Here is a 24,099-nt window from a genome sequence, read left to right on the forward strand (position 1 = left end):
CACAACGACTGCCCCCTGCAAGGTATAGGCCTCCCCCAAGATATCTATAAGGGCACTTACTATAATCGCCACGCTTAACAGGCGGGTTGTCAATCGCAGTGTGATGTTACGCTACAAAAAGACGTTGCTACCATTTCTCTGGCAACTTGTTTGTATGCAGTGGCAATGCTATATAAATAACTCATAATGTGAATTATATATAAGACTGTATATAGGAAACGAACCCGCGACCTATTATCGTAAGTCTCAGATTTGTACCACTCGGCTACCACTGCTCTTCTTAAATGTACATTATATTTATGACAAAATTTATTGACTGTTAAGAAAATCTAATCGAAACAAGAATTTTTTGTTATATGGTTTCTTGTTAAGCAATATTTCTCTGACACTAATACTCGCTTTTGTAAGCTCTACTGCTATTTCCAAGCTTACTCTCTACTCCCAAGTAATTTCAGGAATACCTTCACTTTTAACCAAATCATACCTCCGTTTACAACATATCATTACGTAGTTTTAATGTATGTTTACATAACTAAGCTCGCCGCATCCTTTTAGAGTTTGGTTCTTGAATTATTTGCTAGATTAAGAGTTCCCACTTTAGTAAACAATTCTTAAAGCCGAGGCCTTGTCATGGCTTGCACTGATAATGTGTTTTTTTTATAAACGATCGTATTCAAACTAACCGCAGTTCGATTTTTTTTTAATGGCCCCCGCTATTGGGGGCCTCTCGTACCCCCTATCTTTTGTGGGACAGGGACTTTACGGGCAAATTTAATTATTCGCATAATTTTTTATTATTTACTTTCTCTTCTTTCATACTTCACATTGTCTTTCGGTCTATTCTGTCTAACCGCAGTTCGATTGCTTGCTGTCGAGCGCAATAATGACCTTTACTTTTGACCTGATTTACTTTTATTCTTCTCTATTCTAGGTAATGAATTGTAGAACATCATCACGTCAGCCGATCATAGGTGTCCTCCAAAGTTAGGTTAGGTTAGGTTTTGCGCTACACGCATCCAGCTACCTCTCGTGATATTATTTTTTTGGAGGAATGCCTACCCACGCGTCTACCGTCTATGGGAAGCTATATCTTGTATCAAAACCAAAAGTAATCGGTTAATATGAGAATGTTATTTGTTGCAAGAGGCAGAACAAAATAATAATTAGCATGGCGTGACCGCGACATAAAATTGCATGATTCGTCATCATTATCATTTCAACCATAAGATGTCCACGGCTGGACTTAGACCTCTCCCAAACGTTGGCAATAAGTCGCATTAAACGGCCTGCATTAGGGAGGTCGCCTGTCTTACGCCATATTTTTTTTAAATTCATGCCTTGTTCCTTCGCCTGATGTTCATCTGTAGTGGTAATTGATACAGCCGACATATAACAATTCGGTGTTATATAATATTTTAAAATACTGCATATTACCACGTCAGTGCTCGCCATCTTGAAATATAAGGTTGTATGAATGTCATGTCTTATTAGCTAAATAGTGAGAATCATTTATTATCTATAATAACTTTATAATTGGAACGTAGAAAAGTCCCCCGCTATCGTATGGAAGCTAAATTAGATTTATCGTTGATAACTACCAGCACTGATTTATGCAAAAGAGTATATATTTTTTGTGCAGTCAAATATATAATAATACGGAAAGATAACCTCAAATATCTTTTTAAAAAGTGTGCGATGTATACGACATCACTAAAAAAAATTAGTGATTATAACACTTCCAATACAACTCGGTTTCGGAGAATTTTCTTACAACTAAAAACGTATCGTCTTCAGAAATCAAAATGATAATTCTCTTAGTTGTGTCGTCTTTGCATTATTATGTATACCCATTAAAACAAATATTCGTTCCCTTTCAGTAATTAATTTTAAACAAATTTTTTGAAGTGTTTACAAGATATGTGGGTATAATTGTGTTGTCTTGTCTCTCAACGGGCTGGTTTTCGCAACCAAGTTACAGTACGCTCATTTTACTTCGGGGTTAGCTTTAATCTAGCTAACTTAACCTCGAGAAAACCTAGCAGACCCCCGATATCAGCGGCGATCTCGGGAAGGCACCTCAGTGAACCAAGTTGGTTAGCCCTGTAGGATGCTACCTCCATACACTGGAATAGTACGTGAGCAGTAATGTCTTCGATTTCCAGGCAAGCCCTGGACAGAAAACTATTCGTAACACCTATAGAAAACTGATGTTTGTATACAAGATCATGACCAGCTTTTGGTTGGCATTGCCTTTTTAGGTTGTCGACATTCGTTATGGTTTTTCTATTGCTCAATTTATTGACTTCTAGCACGCTCCGAAACGAGAGACCTGGCTTTACCGATTGGTAGAGGAATGATGAGCTCTGGACCTTAAAAAACCATGCTGGTGCGACAACTCTCCTGACCAGTTTGTCTGTAGTATCGTTGCCTAGAACTGTGACCTTATATACATTGTAGTGTTTTTTTATTTGACCTCCGATTTTGGGGATCTCTCGTTCCCTCTACTTGTGGGATAGGGATTTTGTTTGCTTAAATACTATTTTCATTCTTACATTGTAGTGTTACAAAGTTGTCCTTTTAAAGGTCTAGTAACGAAATTAAAACTGATGTGTACACTTATTAATTTTTAATATTTACGTGATTTTACAAGTCGGTAGTGCCGCGATGTAAAAAATTTAAATTTGTACATTTACTACGTTAAAATTAAGTCACTGTTTCACGGAATATAAATAAGAAGTCTTCAGTTTATACGCCGCTTAGATCTTCCGATGTTTTTTTTATCTTATCAGTGGAAACCTCGTTATCAGTGCGTTAGTTTCTCGCGTACTCTCGGTCCGGCGCACACGTTGAGAAAACCGTTTTGTTACTTAGAAGAATTATATCAGATTATAAACCATACAGAGATTTGATAACTACCATTGGTAAGTTCATAAACGGGTTACATATTCAAGTAAATCGACATGAGAAGGCTCTCTCTTTGAGAATATGTCGTTCCTCGATAAATAGGATAATTGTGGCATTACCAATATCATATCTGCCGAGAAACGCCCACTGCAAGGCATAGGCCTCCAAGGATCGCCATGATTACTGGTTACAGCTACCCGTAACCAGCGACTTTTTGGGTTATATGTTGTCAGTCTACCTGGTAGTGGTCTACCTACGCTGCTATCTACCGGCTCATGATCGTCTCTGAACAACCTTCCGGCTCTACCGGCCACAGGTTGTTCGAGCGATGAGCCCGCCCACTGTCATTTCAGATTCACATTCAGATCCTTCGAAATGTCTGTGACTGGTTCTTCTATGGTTTTCATTTCTGATATGGTCTCCCAGCGAAGCTCCGAGCATAGCCCTCTCGATTGCTCTTTACGTGATTTTGATCTTTATAAGGCTCATTGTGAGCAAGTATTCGAGTATAATAAAACGATATCACAATACCTTCATAACCGTATCAACGGTACACAAAGCAGATTTGGACGTAAAACATTTACCGTAGGCGTACGTGCGTAGAACAAGGTACTACGCACGTGAAATAAACGTGAATTAAGTGTGCCAATTGAGCGAGCCAATTCTCGTTACATTTGCTTGCATACGCTTGTGAAGATGCATTGTTAGTTAATATTTTAAATTTGCTGTTTCCTTTTTCCTTGTGGGTAATACTTCCAGATCATTTTTAATAATTTATGTATTATTATTTCGAATGTATATAAGTAATATTGTATTTTTGAAGTGAGTATAGTATATGAACCTTATTATTAATTATATTTTACATTAATAAACTATATCATGATTCTTTATACATTATATTATTTGTCGTTTTTGAAATCAGTTAACAAGCCCCTAATAAGTTAAAAATCTTTTGTTAAAAATCCATCTTATGTTTTCCTGTAAGAAATCGCAAAATGCTAGGAAACCGCTATATTTCTATTTTATGTTTATAAGATGCTAAATGATAATAAAGTTATAAATAAATAAATAGAATCGGCATGTACCTCGTCCCTTAGGACAAGCTAAGGACAAGTCATCACGGATGTTATCACTACTTTGCAACAATTGACGGTAGTCATCACCAAAGAGAAGCTAATATCGTTTGAAGTGTGGTTGATATTAAATCTATGGTTAACAAATTAAAGCTTTGGTAACAGGGCTTTCTTATAATGATGCCTCAAACAGTAAATTATCTTTAGCAGCCGTGATCATGTGGAATTTAGTAAAGGCTCTAACTCATTTTGTTCATCTTAAAACTGGATGATGAGTCTCCAATGAAGATGGAGCTATTTTATCCTGGACAACAAATCTTTTAAACATTTGGACAGTGAATGATTGCCAGAAGGCGTTTTTTGCTGCTTCCTCCTAAATTCTCCATAATGAAATATTGCAAGTTCATTAGTGCGAAACCGAGTTCATGATATCCGCAATATCCTTCACAACCCTTTTTGGCTCTTTTTTACTATGCACTGAGTTTTAATTGGTATAAAAAGAAACGAAACTACAGATTACCCTCAATCATTTCACTATATATATCAGTGTTACCCAACCTTAATGGTATCGTGCACCACCGTTTCTATGCCGCCCTGTGACATACATAATTTTTAATAAAAATATATTAAATATTCATTTAGGAAACTTAATCATAAGTTTTAAGAAAAAATTAATAGAAAAATGTTAACAAACACAGTATTGCAATTTTTTAAATATGTAGTGGAAATCTGAATTATTTAAGAATTTGCTTTTGAGAAACGGTTGAACTCCGGACGATGGGTTAACTCTGTGGAATCCGTTTTCGATTTGATTCCCTTTAATATGGAAATTGCACTTCTTTGGGACATGTGGCCCACGTTGGGAAACTCTTATCTATATAATCATCAATTGTATTTCAAACTGAACTTAAACAAATATATAACCGTTTAATTTTTTTCTATTTTTGAGTATGTCCATAATAAAGATGTTTGGAAATAAATTGTTCTAATTTAAATTACATACGCCGTTGAGTTTGTTGTTGGTTCTTCTTAGTAGGTGGCTTAGTAATATTTATTTAATACTATTTTTAGGTAACGTCTACAAATTGACAATAGGAATATTTCTATTCCAATATAATTATATACGTGAAGACTTATTTTTGGCTTTTAAATTAACAAAACTATTACTTTGTGATAGTGAAGTATGAAGAATTTTTAAGTGACATTAAAGCTGTGGTAGCCCAGCAATAAAGAATGAGACATACGATGGCAGGTTGCGGGGTTGTTCCCCAGGATGCTATCTAATATAATTCACACTTTGTCCATTGATTTTATAGAATTTTCACTGCCCACATACAAGTTTTCTGAGGAAGGACAGAGTTCTCTGCGTACCATAATACCACACTGCGATCATCAACCCGCCTGTTAAATGTGGCGATTATGGTTTATCTCCCTGCGTACATCTTTGAAGGAGGTTTATACTTTGCAGTAGGTGTCTATATGGGCTGAAACAAAGTCGAAGATTAAAATTTGGGAATTACTCTACTCAATCAGGGTATTGTACATATCCCAAAAAAAAACCATTAAGTTTGTTGTGGGCTCTTCTCAGGTCAGACCTCGATGCTTTAAGATCGATGTATTAAAAACGAAGTTATGGTCTGACTAATGCTTCCTCATATCTACGGATGTAAAGTACAGGCATTAAGGGAAAATAGTGCGACCTTTCGTGGAAAAAGTTAAAATAATCTTGTTTTTAAATTTTAAAATTTTGTACGAAAAAATTAAGAACGTATGTTTAATTTTTAAACAAGTGATAATATATACTAATTCTTAGTCTTGAGAATAAGGGCAATGTTTACATGCTACATTTTTTATAGTTATAATGTTACCTTTGTGAAATCTTACGTTGTTAAGAGGTACTTTTAATGTAATAACGATTGGCTTTACAACGTGGGCGTCGTTAATTAGTATTTTGTCGTTATCAGCCAGGTGAGATTGGCTGTTATCAATATTTACCCGATTAAATAAGTCATAATCAACTATGAATAATCTAATGCGTTGTTCGAGCAAATACAATAACGTAAAATATTTTCTACTCTTTGTTCAAGTAATGTCAGATCTCTATTACAGAAGCTGATTATACTAAAGCAAGATATAAAACGTAAGATAGGTACATCCTAGATGTACCAGTAAATATTTCATTTTTATCAAAATTGCATAAGATCAACCTCTTTATCTGCTCGGCAAATATTGTAGAGCGGATATATTAATGCATCTACGGGAAACCTTTCGTAAAAAATCACCGAGTGCCTCAAAACACAGCCTTAAAGAAGATGGAGCGTCGGAGGAAAAACTTTTAATTTAGGAGCTCTTTTGCTGTCTTAAGTCGTTAGCCAGACGTTTCATTTTATGTGCGAACACTTTTTAAACTTTTTTTGTTGATTCGATGCGTTCCAATGTTTCTGCAATATTAAATAAAGTAAATTTTTAATGTTGTGTCATCTTTATAGGAACACATAACAGAATCATTATTTATACAGTAACCTTTAATGTAATTTTAATTTATGTGTATTGCTGTACGGTGTACCTTAATATATGAATAAAAAGGCGAATGTTTACAACCATTGTTAGTCTGGCCTCATTGATAAGGTTACAGTTGCTTAACGAGCCACGAAGAAATCTGTGGTCGGGATTTCTCTACGAGATTGAATAAAGAATAAGGTCCGTAGACGAACGAAAGTAGCTGATATAGCCCAGCGAGTAAGTTGAAGGCAGTGGACAGGGTACAAAAGGGACTGCACCTGGCACCATGATTTGTGTACATATATCACTCACCCGTTACATTAACATAGTCCGGAAATCTTCGGTCTTATTGGAAATATGGCAAAATGGAGAAAGCCTATGTACCAGCGATAAATGTCCAATGGCTGAAATAATAATGACGACAATGAACGCATCTACTACATGTCTCAGACTTTGTACTAACAGATTTGTATCTATTTCGATATCGACAGGCTTTTTAAGTAAGGTCAAGCTGTTATCAAAAGAATATCAAATCTTTGTCTGTGTGTTTGGGATAACTTACATATAGATTAAATAGTAAGAACGGGTCATACATATGAAAGTCACGGAAGCTTTTACGTATAGCAGTAATACAATAGTTTAGATGTTGGTATCATAAATGTAAAGTTTCTGTAACGTATATTTTTAAAAATTTTGTTAACTTTGATTTGACTGTCTGCCAAACAGTCATTAAAAAATGAAACTAGGAAAAAACTCTGTTTGATAGATGATTTTCATTGTTATAAAGAAAATCAACTCTAGAAATTTGGTGTTAGCTAAAGATGCTAAGCATATCATGGATTGCCTGGAGGATTAACTGACCTTTTGTCTATCAACTCCTTATAAAGACCAGGCTCCCCACCATCAGTGACAGGCAGATTCTGGGCTACTTCGGCCACACAGCTCGGAGGCAACCAGACAGTCCCGATAAGTTGGTTTTCGTAGGAAAAGTAGAGAGGAAGATACCAAGACCAAAGCCGATGGGCGGACTCTGTGCGAGTGGTGACTGGCCTGACAATAACTGAAGCACTCAGAAAAGCAGGTCCTAGACAGCTGAGAAGGTATCTTATCTACTAGTGTGCCTTACAACTCGCGCACGGGGGTTCAGCTATTAGAGACGGTAGAGACAAGACCTAAAATAAAGAGATCCTGCTCTCGGGCAGCTGTACTGTACCCATTAGTATACCCCAACGGTTCGGAACTTAAGGGACAGTCATATCAACAAATTAGGAATAGGTTATAGAAGGTATGAAACCTCGACCAAGGTTTTCCTGAAATGGCGGATCCAATAGCAATGAAGATAAACGATTGAGAAGAAGAGAAAAAAAAACTGAATTTGAAGTTTGATACAGAATTTATATTTGTTACAAAAGATAAATAATGATAAATCAGTCTAAACGAGTACGTATTTATGAAATATGTTTAAGATATTCGATCCCAAGCGTCAAAGTGTTTACCCCTATAAAATTAATTTAAATTAAAAACTTAACAAAAAGAGAGAGAGAGATAATTATTCATCGTATTTCCTCTTGTGAATGCCTTATTACTTGAAAAACTTCGAGAATACTGGTTTCGTAAAAACAACTTAATTATAAAAAAAAAAACTAAAAAAGATGTAAAATAACTTTAGAACATTTGTTATACTAGTCCGTAGATATGTCCAGTTCAGTAATGTTCAACATTTTGCTCTTGACGTCTATATTTGATATAAATTCCAAAATAAAATTAAGTTTTTTCTCTAACCACGCACAATCATCTTTTAAAATATCAGTCAGTATCATTCGGTACAAAGGTAAACCTATCGTAGTAAGCGGTATCAGTTTGATCTTATCTCTTCTATTGACACATAACTTGATAGTATATCATTAACATCACTTTAAGAAAACTGTGTAGGATAACCGTGAAATACTTTTTAAAATTTTCATTGCATCTAATTTTTAAAACGCTGTTATAAATAAAGACTTTATTTCTAATAAAAGTGATTCATATCAATGTATGATATATGTGTAGATAAATATATCGTCGTATAGAAATGAAACATTCTATTTTTATTCGTTGATTATCGTAATTTATTATATTTTTAATTCTTCATTTAAAATGTAAATAAACCGTCAGGGTAGAAAACCGTCTTACCTAAAAAATTTCCTTGCTTTTATATAAGATTAATAACAAATGGTGCTCGATTATTTATTTATTTAACATGGCTAATAGTCGTGCTATGACCATTTAACTATATATTGTATATGTCTAAACATAAAAGATGTAAAGAAAAATATCAAATAGTAAGAATGTGTAAACAATTATAATCACAACGATGACAATAAAAGAGAAAAGTTACTGTTTTGGTGGTATTATGAATATAAAGTTTATACAATCATATGTATATCGCTAGTTAAATTATTCGGGAAATATGATATAGAGAGAGCTACGTTCAAGGTTTTACTATAAGCTCGAATCAGGCGAGGTAACCTTGTTAATGTAGGTCTTATTGGAAATGTATGAGAGAGGCCTATATCCTGTAGTGGGTGTTCAATGGCTGAAACAATGATCATGATTCGTCTTTTCAGCCTATAGTTGCCCACTGGACGGCTTAGCCCCCCTCCCCCCTCAAAGATATCAATGGGGTGATATACCATAATCAACATGCTTGACAAGAGGGTTGGGCATCGCAGCGTGGTGTTGTTATGGTACGCAGAAGACACTGTTGCCCATCCTCTGGAAACTTGTTTGTGTGCAGTTGCAATCTTAAATAATCAATAATCAAAGTGTGAATTATGTAAGGTTGTATTCTCGAAACTCCTCTACCACTGAAATAATATCGCATTATTATCTTAGTTTTAAAATCACAGGCTATAAAGAAATGAATATGAAACCGCTTAAAAATTCTGACGGTAGAGACGGATTATAAGGTAAGTTCTTTATAAATAAAATTAAAAAAAAACTAAACCTGCTGTATTTTGCTTATTGTCTTACGGTTGTCAGTTTTGACAAATACAAAATTGATTTTTTCTTGTAAGTTTAATATTATTTTTAAAGCTCTTGTCTCTATATACATAGTTGTTTTAGATGCTGTTATTTAAACAGATAACATATGCTGTGTTGTTCAATATATAATAAAGTTTTGCGAGGTTTAAACGTCAATAAAAACATTTCAGGTGAGATTCGTATTATTCGAGATTATTTGTAAAAATTATTTTCTAAATAAATAAATTACGTTTACCAGTTTCTCACCAACAAGGTAATTAATCTAATATATATTTACATGCCAACATATCAATTTTCTAAAATAAATATTGATTTGATGGATGTAAAGTCTTCTATAATCAAAAATATTGGTTAAGCTTTTGAACTAATATTTACTACGAATTTTACGAAAATATATTACCGTAGTAATTGTTTACTCGTCATCATCATTACAGGTGTTGGACATCCACAGCTGGACATAAGCTTCCACCGCAGATTTAAAATAAGACCGGTTCAAATCCGGCTATAGGAGTCTTCTGACGAGATTCCCAAGGATATCTGTACACCTAGTTTATATTAATCGTTATGTTAATAAATCTGTGTAAAATTGTAATTTATCTAAATTGTAGTTTTGCATTTAACTTCAAATACAATATGTTTCAAAGTCAATAATTGATCATTATTGTCTGCTTCTTCATTTCCCACCTCTTTTGTTTCTTATTGTGCAATTTATATACTTCTAGTCTTGTTTTTGATGGTTTTCGAAAAGGGTCACGATCCGCAGTCTCTCTACTCGATACTACGCAAGGAGGAGAATTATAATTAGACCGATACTTGTACGAACTTTTAATATACTCTTGCCTTGGTTCCAGGTTGTATGTTCACGCTGTCCAGATGTGGGATTGCGGGGCGGGCGTCGGGCTGAGTTGACCAATGGCCGTCGGCAAGTGGCGCGCCTTCGGGAAGGCACTAGGCAGGAAGCGGGTCTTCGAGCCTGAACAGTTGGAGGCCAGCAATCTGCGAAGGTTTATCTTAAGTTTCTGTCTACTCTCGACAGACTTTTGTGGGTTAAATATCGTTATAGTCAGCTATGCAAAAAAGTATAAATTTGATCAATTTACTTGGATAAGTTTGCACTTGCCCAACAGCGAAAATACACAATCAAAAATAAAAATCATTAAGTTACTTTGTTTTATAGTTGTAATGCTAATTAGAGGATTATCCTGTATTAAGTGATCACTGTGAAGCATATTACGGTAATTTACTTTTGAAAAATCAGAATTTTGGAAACACTTTTTTTACTATATTAATATTACGTGCTTTATTATTTCTGAAACAATTGCTTTTTGCATGGGGTGTACCATACATTAATGAACAATAAATGAGCTATACGTTTACTCCTTTCAAGCTTCACCAATAACCGATCACCCTGTAGACTTGAGCAGGTGTGTGAGCGACCAAAAAACTTAGCACTTGTTAGTAATATTTTGTAAAAGTTAACTAGTCGCCTATTCACACGTTCACTGCGGGCCCAATTTTGAAGAACTTTCAGCTGGTGCGGCTGAGGTCGAATCAGCCTCAAGCTGAACTTCTTAGTAGTGTGGTTGAGGCCTTTTCTGCCTCATGTTTCAATCATTTTTTTTACAATATTGAGTCAATGCTTCGCAGACATAAAGAAAGCTATATTTGTGTTTGTCATACCTCATACGGTTGAGTGTAAACAGCCGCCGCACTAGAGAGAAAACACGAGTTTTACGCGCCGCACCAGTGCAAAGTCTACCATGAGGCTGAATCGACCTCAAGCCACAGTGAACGTGTTAACAAATATTGTTTTCAGATGTTTAAATCTATGGGACCTGACAGCATTGGGCGTAGGCAGCACGCTGGGCGTGGGCGTATACGTCTTGATAGGCTCCGTTGCTCTCCACATCGCTGGGCCATCGATCGTGCTATCGTTTCTTATTGCGGCTATAGCATCACTTTTCGCGGGTATGTAAAGATGTGTTATTTATTTTTAATGTTTGCTAAGTGTGATCCCGCCCGTCTTGCATGACACGTACTGCCTTTTGTGGATGTAATTATAAAATAATTCTCGTAAAATTTATACCTATCGGAGCTATATTTTTAAATTTCATAAGATCTTTTCTTTATTGACCTCTAATCGCCAAAAGGAATATTCTTACCAAATTTCTCATAGAAAGATAGATATGAATATTTAATAGTATGATACTGGTAAAAACGACTAAACTTAGGTTATTTGATTAACTGTTAACCTGAAGTATATTTACAGACATGTTTGATGTGTATAAACCCTAAATCTCATTCAAGTATCAAGGCATGGAAGCTCCGCTACACATTATTTTTATTACCGGATAATAGTGTGCTGTGATAAAGTTAGTAAAATCTTTCTTCCAGGCCTGTGCTACGCGGAGTTCGGGTCGCGCGTGCCAAAGGCCGGCTCGGCTTACGTCTACACGTACGTTGCCGTCGGCGAGTTCGTAGCTTTCATCATCGGTTGGAACATGATACTCGAGTCAATATTCGGTACGGATAATCTTTTAATATATTAGTGACGAGTTTGACTATTGAGGCAGTGGTATTTCGGCTGCAGAGGTCTGAGACTTGCGATCATTGGTCGTGGGGTCAATTTCCGCGATACAATCTTATATAATTCACACTGTGTGCATTAATTATATAGGATAACATCTGCTCACTAACAAGTTTCCAGAGAATGTGCCGTAGCTTCCTCTGTGTACCATAATACCACAATGCGATCGTGAACCGCCTGCCAAGCGCGGCGATTATGGTATATCCCATAGATATCTTTGGGGGTACCTATGTTCAACAGTGAACGTCCTAGGGCTGATAATCAAAGTGCTCTTTTTGTAACCGTTTGTTGTTTTGTAGATAGCGACAAAAATATAATAGTGTAACCTTCCAAGTTCACCGACGTAACTCGAGGAATTGCTCGTCGGAAATTGTCGTTTCTTTTGGGAGGATCACATCGTACATACAGCCAACAACATACTTACAACTTAAGTTTTATAGTTCTCTCTTAATGTTAACCAAACACTTCTCTCCAATTAACTACGCAGGCACGGCGAGTGTAGCCAAGGGACTGAGCTTGTATGTGGACTCCATGCTCAATAAATCGATGTCGAACTGGTTTCTCGCAGCTACGCCCATGAACTCCGTACATCTTTCGCCGTTTTTTGACTTATTTTCCTTTCTCGCTGTTATTATTCTTGGAGGTAAGCTTGTTTTTTTAATAATAATAAATTTATTGTATAAGTTACATAGTTTTATAATTAAATAATTTTAAATATTGTTCTAAGCTTCAGTTACGTTTATAAAGTTTATTTATACCTTTTTAATTTTATAATTTTAATGAAGCTTGCAAACTATTAAAAACAAATATTCAATATTTAAACTCAAGTATATTAGATGTTCGCAGATAACAAGCTTACTAATTTTATTATCTATATAAGCATTATACAAAGAAATATAGTTCTAATCAAAAATAGACGATGGAAAAATTATGACAGGTTACGATTTTATATAGTTTTGATTTATTTTTATTTATTAAGGTAACAAACAGCCAAAAACTATTGAAAATATTAAAGTAAATCCTTAGAAAAGGCACATAGTCTGTTTTGTGTTATAAATATTATTACATGTTCGCTCGTAAACCGGCGTCGTGCTGTTTGAGAAACGATCTAAAACGCCTATTGGCTCTAGCCATTCTAAATCTGATGAATAGTACAGTGTTAGACAGACATAACCATGGAGATAGGTATCTATACGATTTCGAATCAGAAATAAGGAGATCCGTAGTAAAACTAAAGTTTCCGTCATAGTCCAGTGGATTAGCAAGCTGTAGTGGCAGTAGCCAGGCCACATGGTGCGCAGAACAGATTGCCGCTGAGGCCTTAAGGTTCTAGAGCAGCGACCACGGACAAGCAAGCATTACGAAAGACCCACACAAGAGATAGATAAATGACGTTGATCGTCGGAAGCTGGGTACAGGTAGATTCCTTTCGGTCATAATAGAAATCTTTAGGGTAGGCCTATGCGCAACATTGAAGCCTTACAACTGTGTTAGTGTCGCTTCTCCATTATAATGTTGACCATTGATGCAGCGGTGTTGTCGCTGGGCGCGCGCGAATCTACTACCGTGAACAATGTCCTCGCCGCCATTAACATGCTGGTCATCCTATTCATCGTCGTTGCCGGATCATTTAAAGGTAAGTCTACAAAACATAATATAATGTATGGCCATAATACTCTGATATCACACCAACGGAGAATTGAACACAGATCTCAACAACATTTAATGATTAATAATTTGTTAATTATTATTTAAGTAGATAAAACAAATCTGACCTGAAACCATATTTGATCTGTGGTCCTTCCCTAAACCGTTATTCGATTATGTTTATCTCGGACAAATGTCTTTCGACATAATATCAGGACACTGTTACTGAACGAGAGCATGCGCTTCCAGTGGAGCCATAATTTGGAGAAGTAAAATAAGGCACCATTTTAATTCATAACAACCTTACATAATTTTATACAGGGTGATTAGTTATAAATGTAAAGCTTTAAATGGATTAATATACAGTTCATTTCTCTGCAAAAATCTTCTCGCTTACACTACTTTTTCCAGTCATCTTTTTTAATGTCATCACTCTGAAATATTTCACATGAATTTATTTCTTCTATTTAAATGCGTCACGCTAATAACTTCTGGTAGTATGTGTAGTAATTTGAATTTTGAAAAGGCTTTTCTTACATTGTTGTTATTACGTTGTTTATTATTATCGAAACCACAAATTTTTGGACAGGGTGTAACATACACATGTTGACAGTATCTGAGTTATAAATTCACCTTTTTAAAGGTTTTATATCTATAACTAATCATCCTGTATATATTTATAACTAGTGAAATCATTCAATACGTAGATTCCTAACATATAACGCTATTGATTTAAGTATGAGGGTAGTTTTATTATTTGACCAGCGGATTCAAGCAATTGGGACATCCCCGCTAGCGCGGTGCCAGAGGGTAGCGGGTCCGGTGGGTTTTTCCCATATGGCGTGTGGGGCACATTGCGTGGTGCTGCCATCTGCTTTTACGGCTTCGTAGGATTCGACGCCATCAACTCGACGGGTGAGGAGGTGAGCGAGTGTAAAACATCACTACACATTTTATTAACACACTCTATAAAGCAAATTAGTACTTATATAAAATATTACAAATCAAAATTGATTCATGGTGAATTTGACATCGTGGTGCCATTGTTAACTTAACTTATTAAGGCTATATTCGAATGTTGATGCTCGCAGAGCTGCCCATCCGAAATACGCGAGCTAATAAACTAAAAAAAAATGTACGTCAAATGTTTCACCTGACGTATTGTATTAGCTAATTGTTACCTAGTCGGTTTTCGGGTTCGAGTCCTCGGGGATAAATCTAGTCTGGCCGAGCTGATCTAAGTTGGCGTCATGTCCAATACAAACAAGACAGACTAACGCGAATTTAAATAAACAAATTAAGGTTTCAAATCGCCTATATATATGCTCCACATAGATAACTCTATAGTTAAAGATCTTGATTTTTTTCATGATGGCTCAATGAGAAAAAAAAACTTAAAAATGACACTGCTTCCTACCTAGATGGTATAAGACTTACAGTCAATATTCCAATAACTTTCTGCTTAACGTCATACAGCCAAACGCATTGGGACTATTTTTGGTAATTAACACTACTAAATTCGATAATAATAACAGTTGGAATAAAAATACCGACGTCAATTATATAATTCAAATTCAAAAATCCGTTATTCCAGATTTATTCAGGTCAACATCAGTCTAGCATCTGTTCGAGTAATAAATGCCTCAGATTGAAGAATAGATGAAAGAAGAACTATAAAGAGATTTACATTTTTATCTACATTGACATATTCTAAAGGCGTACATATCATTTTCACGGCACACTATCTTTCTATGAATTTGTTCACAACGTAGTAACCCTTAACAGAAAACTTTGACAAAATATTTTAAATACGATAGTATGAGATTTTTGAACATTATTTTGAATCCTATTGTAAAATCGTGTATATCGCCCATAGAAATATTTACATGCTCGATGAAGTCGAGTCTTAGATAATTCAGTCAATATTGAATGAAAATTATTCTACAGTAGAATAGATTATTACATAAGCTTTTGCATCACGATTAGCTGTTGGTTCGTCAAGTGATACTGAAAGAAGGAATAGTTATTGATATTATTTTTTAATTGATTTTGAACGTATGTGAAGGTGCGCGAGCCGCGTCGAGTGATCCCGGTCGCGATCTTGACCGTGTTGTCGATCGTGTTCGTGGCGTATGCCAGCGTTTCCGTCGTGGTCACGATGATGGTGCCGTACTATTTGCAGGTGAAGTGTATTCTAATACATTTTCTTTTCCCTTCCTTATTTTTATGTACCACTAGCTAGACTAACCTTGTACTGTCAAAAGTTATTGGCCACTCATATTCCAATAGAAAAAAAAAAGTGATGAAGATGTATATGAATATTAGCCTTATTTAGACAGGCGTAGAGAAATATTTATGTAACGTAAGTCAAGTATAGGCATATCAAAAATAATTTTAATAACAACGATTCGTTTTGTCATATATGTGCCAATTGGAACAGTAACTTTAATTTCCTCTAACATGTGTTGTTTGTATCAAAATAATTTTTATTTTGTTACTCTATATAAGTCTACATCGGACTTTAAAGCAAATTTTATTTTAGTATTCCTTAATATATTATGTTTGGCATCTTGTTTATATTTAATTAAGTACCTTTGCATTATGGTAAGCCCAATTTATTAATTCAATAGATAATTCAATTCATTTGGTCTCAAATTCCTTTTTGATATTACTTATCAGGTAAAAAAGTTTTTTAATAAATAAGTTATTGAACGAAATAAATTCGGATGCAATTATTTTATAGGATACGGTAGCATCAGTGGCGACGGCTTTCTCGTTTGTGGGATGGGAGTGGGCACGGTGGGTGGTGTCCGTGGGGGCGGTGTTTGGGATATCTGCCAGGTGAGACTTGTTTGTCGAAGAGCACGGCAACGTATGTTGATTATACAAACAAGTAGTCATTAGACTACGAAATTCTACAGGGGATATTTCGACATCTGCACAAATACAACGCCAACTCGAAAATCGTAGGTTTAAAGTGGCAGCTTCTAGAGTAGCAATTACAATAATTTTTTTATTACTATATTAATATTTATTTTACATCGGAGAAATAATACAGGATACTTTAGTGGAATTGACAGTTGGACTTGATTTAATTATTTTGTTTTTTATTAGTATTTTTCGATTTCATTGCTTCTTTTGAAACAATATTCGTAACCCGCGAGTTAGACATATGTCTAATGCCTCTACCAGCTTATCACGTAGAAATGACGATGTAAATTAAGCAATTCTTATGTTTCTTTCATATCTGGATAATAAATGATTTATCTTCTAAATTGCGAGTTGAGAGTATGGCTCTTGTTAAGTAGTTTTAATCCTAGTCGACTAACCCAATTTTTCTTCTGAGATCAGATCGATAACATGTCGCTTTCATGACTCGTATTTGCAGTCTCTTTGGCGCCATGTTCCCTTTGCCCCGGCTGCTGTACTCTATGGCGTCTGACGGGCTTCTGTTCCACTGGCTGGGTCGGGTCAGCAGTAAGAAGAAATCACCAGCCATAGCCACTCTACTTCCTACTTGTGTTATTGGTACGTTTTCTTTAGCAAATGCTCAATTACCGCTTAAAATGGCTTAAAACGGCCGTAATAAAACAACGTTTACTTCCAGCTGTCACGGCCGCCATTTTGGAGCTGGAGCAGTTGGTGATGATGATGTGTATCGGTACACTCCTCTCCTACACCATCGTGGCTGCGTGTGTAATTCTTCTAAGGTATTATTGTACTAACATAAGTTTAATTTTTCGTTTTGTTTTGTAGTTTTGGAATTCTTCACCTTAACTGTTATTTTTTTAATACTATCCAATTAGGATCATCCAACTAGAATCAAATTGATCATTAAAAACTAGATAAAGTAGGGAGAGGAACCTGGGCAGTGAAGATGAACCAATACATCACAAGGAGGCCTCCTCAAACCTGTTACGCGAGTCGTCAGCCCTGAACGCCGTAAACGGTCGCTCTTGCTGCTTCGCGATGGACTCGGCACCTGGAATACATCGAAACCTATGACTATAGACTCTGAAAAGATTTTAACGTGCTTTATTTTTATAATCTTTCAACAGAACCAATTTTATTATTAATACAACTTATTATTTATCGCAGCCAAATATCATTGGCGAATATAAAGCTCAACGAATCAGCTGGCTTGGTCACTTGGAGCGAATGGGATCGGATCGGAGCGTGAAGGTAGCGTACCTGGAAAAACCGAGGGGTCGAAGACCAGTGGGTAGACCCAGGTATCGCTGGATCGAGCGCGTTGAGGCAGACTTGCGCGAATTGAATGTCAACCAATGGCAGACGATGGCGCAAGATAGAGGAAAGTGGAAGTCTCTCGCTTCGGAGGCCAAGACCCACTTTGGGTCACTGAGCTAGCGGAGTAGTAGTATATAAGACGTTTTCAGAATACGTGAGGTTTTCATTTATTCTGATTTTATATCATTTACACAAGATTATATAAACTTATAGACGTCTGTCCGTAGATATCGACCGCTGGAAGATTCTCCGACAGCTGGTAACTTGAAGCAGCTGGTGGGGTGCGGCAACAGAGCGCCTTCTAACAGATCCTCGTGTCTCGTGAAAATTGTTCTAACGATATTCAGTAAGGATTTCTTTTATTGCTCCGTTTTTGTGGCCTCTCGTACTCCACTAACGTAGGTGGACAGGGACATTTTTTCTATGATTATTATTTCACATGATTTTATTTACACTGTTCTCTCATCCATTAATTCCTCTACCATCACATTATCTTCCATTCCTTCCCAAGCCTGCATAAATCACCATCATATCTCCCATACATCGCCATGCCTCCTGAACATAATAGGTTACAATTTTTACTTTTAACTCAGAGTTGTTAGAATCGACAAGCTTCATAAACGCTTCTTCATAAATGTTTGTAGGAAATTAAATTTTATACTAATCTTATTCTTTGTATATACAGGATGATTGTTTATTGATGCAAAAGCTTTTAGTGTATAATTCATTTGCCATCAATTAATGTACTAGTGTACTATCCAATAATTAACAATTTCAGTAATAATAAATAACCTAATGATAATATAGTAATAAAAAAGCGTTTTCAAAATTCTAATTATTGCATATTAAAATTAATTATTGTTTATTGTTATCTGTCCCTGCAGACTTTATACTGTCAAAAATTATATACTTGTCGTATTTCACCAGAAACTAATGTGCATTTGTAGGTTTTTCTTAATTAATCATGCCAATAGCCTTTACAATAGCTCCGTGGGGATCCGTCCCTTGAGGTTATTACCATAGTAAAGATATTCTAAAAATTTTAAGACACTTTTATTTGCAGTTTCTTTTAATAAAAGAATCTAAAAACCTTACCAATAATAACACCTACGAGTCCGAGTACAGTCAATCCATTTGTGGAGAAAATATAATGGAATTTACTTATAAACTGCTTACTACTACTTGTTATGTCAAATTGTAAACTTAAATTTGATAAGTTTAAAAACTTTCAAATATAATTTAAATCAAGCTTATCTCTATTATCATCATCATTTTAGTAAAAGGTCGTCCAGTGCTGGACATAGGTCATTGCTATAGGTTTCCAAATGGAACAATAGGGAGTCGTCTGCATCCAGCATCTTCCGTCTACCATAAGAAGGTCGTATCCTTATTGATTGACGACAGAGACTTTCGAGTCCCAGTGCCACTCAAACTGGCCAATCCACTGGAATATATGCGTTACTTTCTTTCCTAATGAATATAAATCGTAAGTTTATTTTTTTATATTTTGTGGAATTTTGTTTTAGTCTGTGTTTGCGTGTCGACGGCTCTGGTGTGTAATCACGTTGAAGAGTCACTTATAGCACTGGTAATCCTGCACGCCTTCTGCTTTATACTCCTCATCGTGATCATGCTGCAGCCCCAAGCGAATGAGGACCTGCCATTCAAGGTAATCTTTTAACAAAACAGTATATATATGTTCCTATCAGATATAACTTTGTTAATTAAATAACTAACTACATATTTTGTAATTCATTCTCCATTAAAATATTATTAAAAAGAATTAAAATAATGTGCAATTGAAAAAATGTTTCAGACTCCCCTTGTTCCAATCGTGCCCTGTCTAAGCATCTACGTCAACATTCATCTCGTGATCCTCATTAATGTGCAGACATGGATTCGAGTCGTGATCTGGATTGCAATCGGTAAATACATTGTCATTAATAAAAAATAAGTTATTTGTTACATTATTTATGCTTATTCACCTTCTTCAGGTATACCAGTCTATTTCATATGTTCGTACTGCTATAAGAAAAGTGCCGACAACTTAAGCAATAACCTAAAAACACCTTCGCATGTCAACAAGAATGGAAAACCACCCGTACAAATAATCATAGAGTCGCCAACACCTCCAGATACTATTAAAATCAGTAGTAGCAGCGGAGGAGACCGAGGTATTATAGCGACAAATTCTATAAGCGAAACAAGAATGTCAACAGAGGAAGAAGTTGTAAGAAGTAAAATATCATTCATAACGGAAGAGATAATCGTTCAACAGGCTATTGTGGAAGACAATGAAGAGAAGGAAGCGAAAATTATTGATTTATTAGATCAAGTGTTACAAGCCGAAGAGGACTCTTACGAAGATATTGTTAGCCTTAAAGAACACAAAGAAGATGAGACAAAGGAAACAACGGCGAGCCCAACAGATATACATAGAAAATCGTTGAGTGAATTGTCTGACGCAGGATCGGACGCATCTTTGGGTAATCAAGTATTATCTAAATATGATGTTATAGCACAGATACACAGAGAAGATTTGCCAAAAGTCACCGAAGAAGAAGAAAAAACCGAAAAGGAATACGAAAGTGAATCAAATCAAACCGAAGAACAGGAGGAGATTACTGAAATAAATGAGAGCGAAACGAATTCCCGAACTGACGAATCTGGATACTCAGATACGCTGGATAAAAATACATTAAATGAATCTATTGAAGAAATTAAAGAACAAGCTTCAGTTATACCAATCCCACCGCCTTTAGACGAAAACTTTTTCGCAAACCCAACTTTTAAGAAGTCCTATACAATATCCTCAAGACCATCAAAGACACTGTTGTTAGGTGAACCTAATAAGGACTCTCAACCCAGGTTAAGTGTGCAATCCAATAGTTCCTATGACGAAGCTCCCATGGTTTTTGGAAGTGACAAACAAATGGACTTCATGTCCAGGTTAAATACTATATTCCTAACAAAAATATCATCAACAAACGACACGAACGAAAACGACGAAAAAAGGAAAAGATCACATTCAGCCGGAAACTTAGCAGATAGCGCAGAGTATTCATCAAATCGGGAAAGGCCACAAATGTTTTTGGATTTGAAAAAGGAGATAGAAGCTTCAAGAGGAATATTACAAGATGAATGCGATAAGAAGGAAGAAATCAAGACACAAACCGAAGCAGAACCAGATAAAGAAGATGAAGAAGATACTAGTTTAAGTAGAGAAGATTTAAAGTTGAAGTTAGAAAATATTTTCGCAGCTGGCGGACCTCGATTGCTAAAACCTCGGGTCGTGCAATCAAATCCGCCTACACCAGAGGAGTGTTACCATACAGACACTTCAAGTGCAGAGAGCATCTCTAGAATCCCCAAAGTAGAAAAGAATGATACGTTAAAGCGCCAAAAAGATAAGTTCAACGAGGTATTGAATTCAATACGATTAAGTGTAAACAAAGCTGACGATGTATAACATAAAATTTGTTAAACTCTGTGACAGTGATGACAGGTTTCATTGGACGGTATAACCTAGTCTTATTGTTAAGTGCCTTATTTAATTACGTTGACAGTGTGTGACTGTATTAATGATGTAGTAGAATTTTAGCTTAATGATGTATTTATCGAAACGAATTTTAGATTTAAGACTGCATTTCGTTTCTAATAAAATATTTTAGAACAATTTTAGGTGTATTTTCTTATTTTTTATCTTTCATTTGTAATAGATAATCCTGGTGCAACAGGTGGGCTGATGATATCATCGGTCTCACGGTCTCTCGGTCACTATATAGTCGAGGTCAAAGGAAGTCGCTGATCATCGTAGCGATCTTTGATGACGATGATAATTCCTAATGCTTTCTTTCGTCATTAAACGTATATCAATTACAATTAAAGATGTTCATATTGATCTAACATCTAAGACATGACTGCAATTTTCTGGGACGGCCACATCTAACAAAGGTGACGGGGGAGGAAAGAGTCTCCTTCCTTTTGGGTGATTTAATAGCATTAATACGCCGACCAAAATTGAGTTGATGAGAAAATACAGGGCCCCTATCGGAATTAAGTTATAGGTAGAGACCTACTTGTTTTTTTGACCAAAGCTTAGAGCATAGGGTTTAAAGAGAAAGTACAGAATTAATGTTATATGTAAAGGTTAAATGTGATTATTAATAAACAAAAAAATCGCAAGAAATAATCCATTTTATTTAAATAATACTTCACAAACTGTCCGTAGATTTTCACATCATTTCGTCTCGCGCTGATATAAATGCTGAATAATATTTTGTAGCTCCATCTCCTTCGCACACTCCAACAGCAGGTCGTCGATGATTTGTTCCGATACACTGCAAGAATTAATTCCTGTTTAATAAATCTACAACATATATATTAACAATGCACAAGTAGTTTTCTTTACTTGCTTATTACGTAACAAATTTTCAAATTTAAACTATTTTATTCAGGAGGTAGTTGTACACGAGTGGTTTAAAAGGCGACAATAAACGACACCGCTGCTGCTTGCAAACGGTGAGAAATTATTAGTAAACCATACTAGGCCTTGCTTATGAATTATGACCCGTTCTTTCTTTCTATCTAAAAGGTTTTTCTCACAATTGTAAACATTATAATACAACAACAATTATTAAGACAGTAAATGCGTTACATATACTTAGGGAAGACAATTATGGTATATTCGCTGGTGCCATTACCACAAAATACACTTTAATCAATTGATTACGTATCATTTACATGCGTCTCTATTAGTCCACGATTCAGTCTTGATTGTGTAGATGTTACAATTACACGTATTGTTACTGTTTACAAACGAATTTAGCGTATTCTTTCATTGCTTCTATTGCACAAAGATGACAAGTTCGTAGGTAAAATTCATCGGTAAACAGAATTTTTCGTCATCCGACAAAACATTACTAAGGAAAAATAATTCTTAATTGGATACAATTTTAAAAGCCGTATGAACAATTTTTTAAAATTCTTTAACAATTCTTGACGCTTTTTAGAATTATCTTACTTCACTTACTCAAAAGTACTCCTATTGTGTTTGGCAAATATAATCAATTCGTTTGCCTATTGGATCAAATACAATTTTAATAGTCAACAACTCACCAATTAACCATTTCCCAGGGTTTCTCTACAGCGCTATTCGCGTACATAGCACTAGTCAGCATGTGCTGAACAAATTTCGTTCTATACTGAAAAAGATTCTCTATCGTCTTCTCTCCTATATTGAAAGGCATGCGGTACTTCTCCGCGCCCTGTTTAGTCGACAGTTTATGATTCATCGATCTCGGAGATTTCTTCTGAATCGTTTCTTCTAAAATCTGTAAATTTAATATATGTTAAATATTGTTATTAAATGACTTTCTTTTGATTCAACGAAATATATGTATAATAGATATAAAATATACGAAATTAATAAAAATTAAATAGACGTTTCAAACAGTATAAAAGAAAAAAAAATACAATACATTCGCGTTAAGAAGGGAGTAAATCATCAGTATGAAAGATCTACTATCTAGCGAGGTCAAAGTGACCAGCAAGCATTAGACAATTAAAAAGTTGAAGGCGTGCTTTCTAATGCAACGGCTAATTAAGTATGATTTGATTATAAACATAGTCCACTGGATGTAGGCAAGCCACACAGAACGCAAAACAGCTGGTCAATGGAGCCTATGGGTACTGATATGGAGAGCACGGTCCCGCAAGCACAAGTCGTTTATCCATAATGTGGACGGACAGACGACCTTATTAAAGTCAGCGGCTTCCAATCAATATTATTGTAAATCTATGGCGGACGTCTATGTCCAGTAGATTACACCCTACGGATTAAATGATGGTGATGAAATACTTGTTTCATTTACATTTAATATATCAATAAAATATGACAGATATATTAATTACTATAGTTAAACATTGCTACATAGTTTAAAGTCAAGTCTATAAAAGTTAATAAAACGCATTACCCGTAACAGCTGCGGTGTGGTGGGCTGACGCGGGCTGTCGCTGCTGATACAATGCAGTTGTGCGTTTCTCGCGCCGCATACCCGATCGCTTTTATTCCTGTTAATAATCAATTATTAGAAAAACAAACAAGTCATAGAA

The 24,099-nt window shown here is 35.5% G+C and overlaps 2 protein-coding genes across 3 annotated transcripts in view; one reads left to right on the forward strand and one right to left on the reverse strand.

Moving 5' to 3' along the window:
* The first annotated feature begins 10,358 nt into the window (after positions 1-10,358).
* On the forward strand, positions 10,359-21,619 carry LOC137933266 (high affinity cationic amino acid transporter 1-like). Its single transcript, XM_068777142.1, has 14 exons — positions 10,359-10,507; positions 11,320-11,471; positions 11,898-12,026; positions 12,578-12,733; positions 13,622-13,726; positions 14,503-14,660; positions 15,803-15,919; positions 16,481-16,578; positions 17,126-17,265; positions 17,345-17,447; positions 18,213-18,331; positions 19,512-19,654; positions 19,802-19,910; positions 19,980-21,619. The coding sequence occupies exons 1-14, from the start codon at positions 10,416-10,418 to the stop codon at positions 21,452-21,454; spliced, it is 3,096 nt and encodes a 1,031-aa protein (XP_068633243.1). The 5' UTR covers positions 10,359-10,415; the 3' UTR covers positions 21,455-21,619.
* A 555-nt stretch (positions 21,620-22,174) lies between these two features.
* LOC137933404 (uncharacterized) overlaps positions 22,175-24,099 on the reverse strand; it is a 68,922-nt gene continuing 66,997 nt past the window's right edge. For both annotated transcript variants that reach the window (XM_068777354.1, XM_068777353.1), the window contains 3 exons: positions 23,961-24,057; positions 23,104-23,318; positions 22,175-22,325 (listed from right to left, as the gene is read on the reverse strand). In XM_068777354.1, coding sequence (XP_068633455.1) covers positions 22,226-22,325; positions 23,104-23,318; positions 23,961-24,057 — 412 coding nt within the window. In that variant the 3' untranslated portion in view covers positions 22,175-22,225. The remainder of the gene's footprint in view (positions 22,326-23,103; positions 23,319-23,960; positions 24,058-24,099) is intronic.

Source organism: Battus philenor, unplaced genomic scaffold, assembly GCF_028537555.1.
Source record: "Battus philenor isolate CCGP_79_NKW_IND1 unplaced genomic scaffold, ilBatPhil1.0.hap1 SCAF_13, whole genome shotgun sequence".
In the NCBI taxonomy this organism is placed as follows: Eukaryota; Metazoa; Arthropoda; class Insecta; order Lepidoptera; family Papilionidae; genus Battus; species Battus philenor.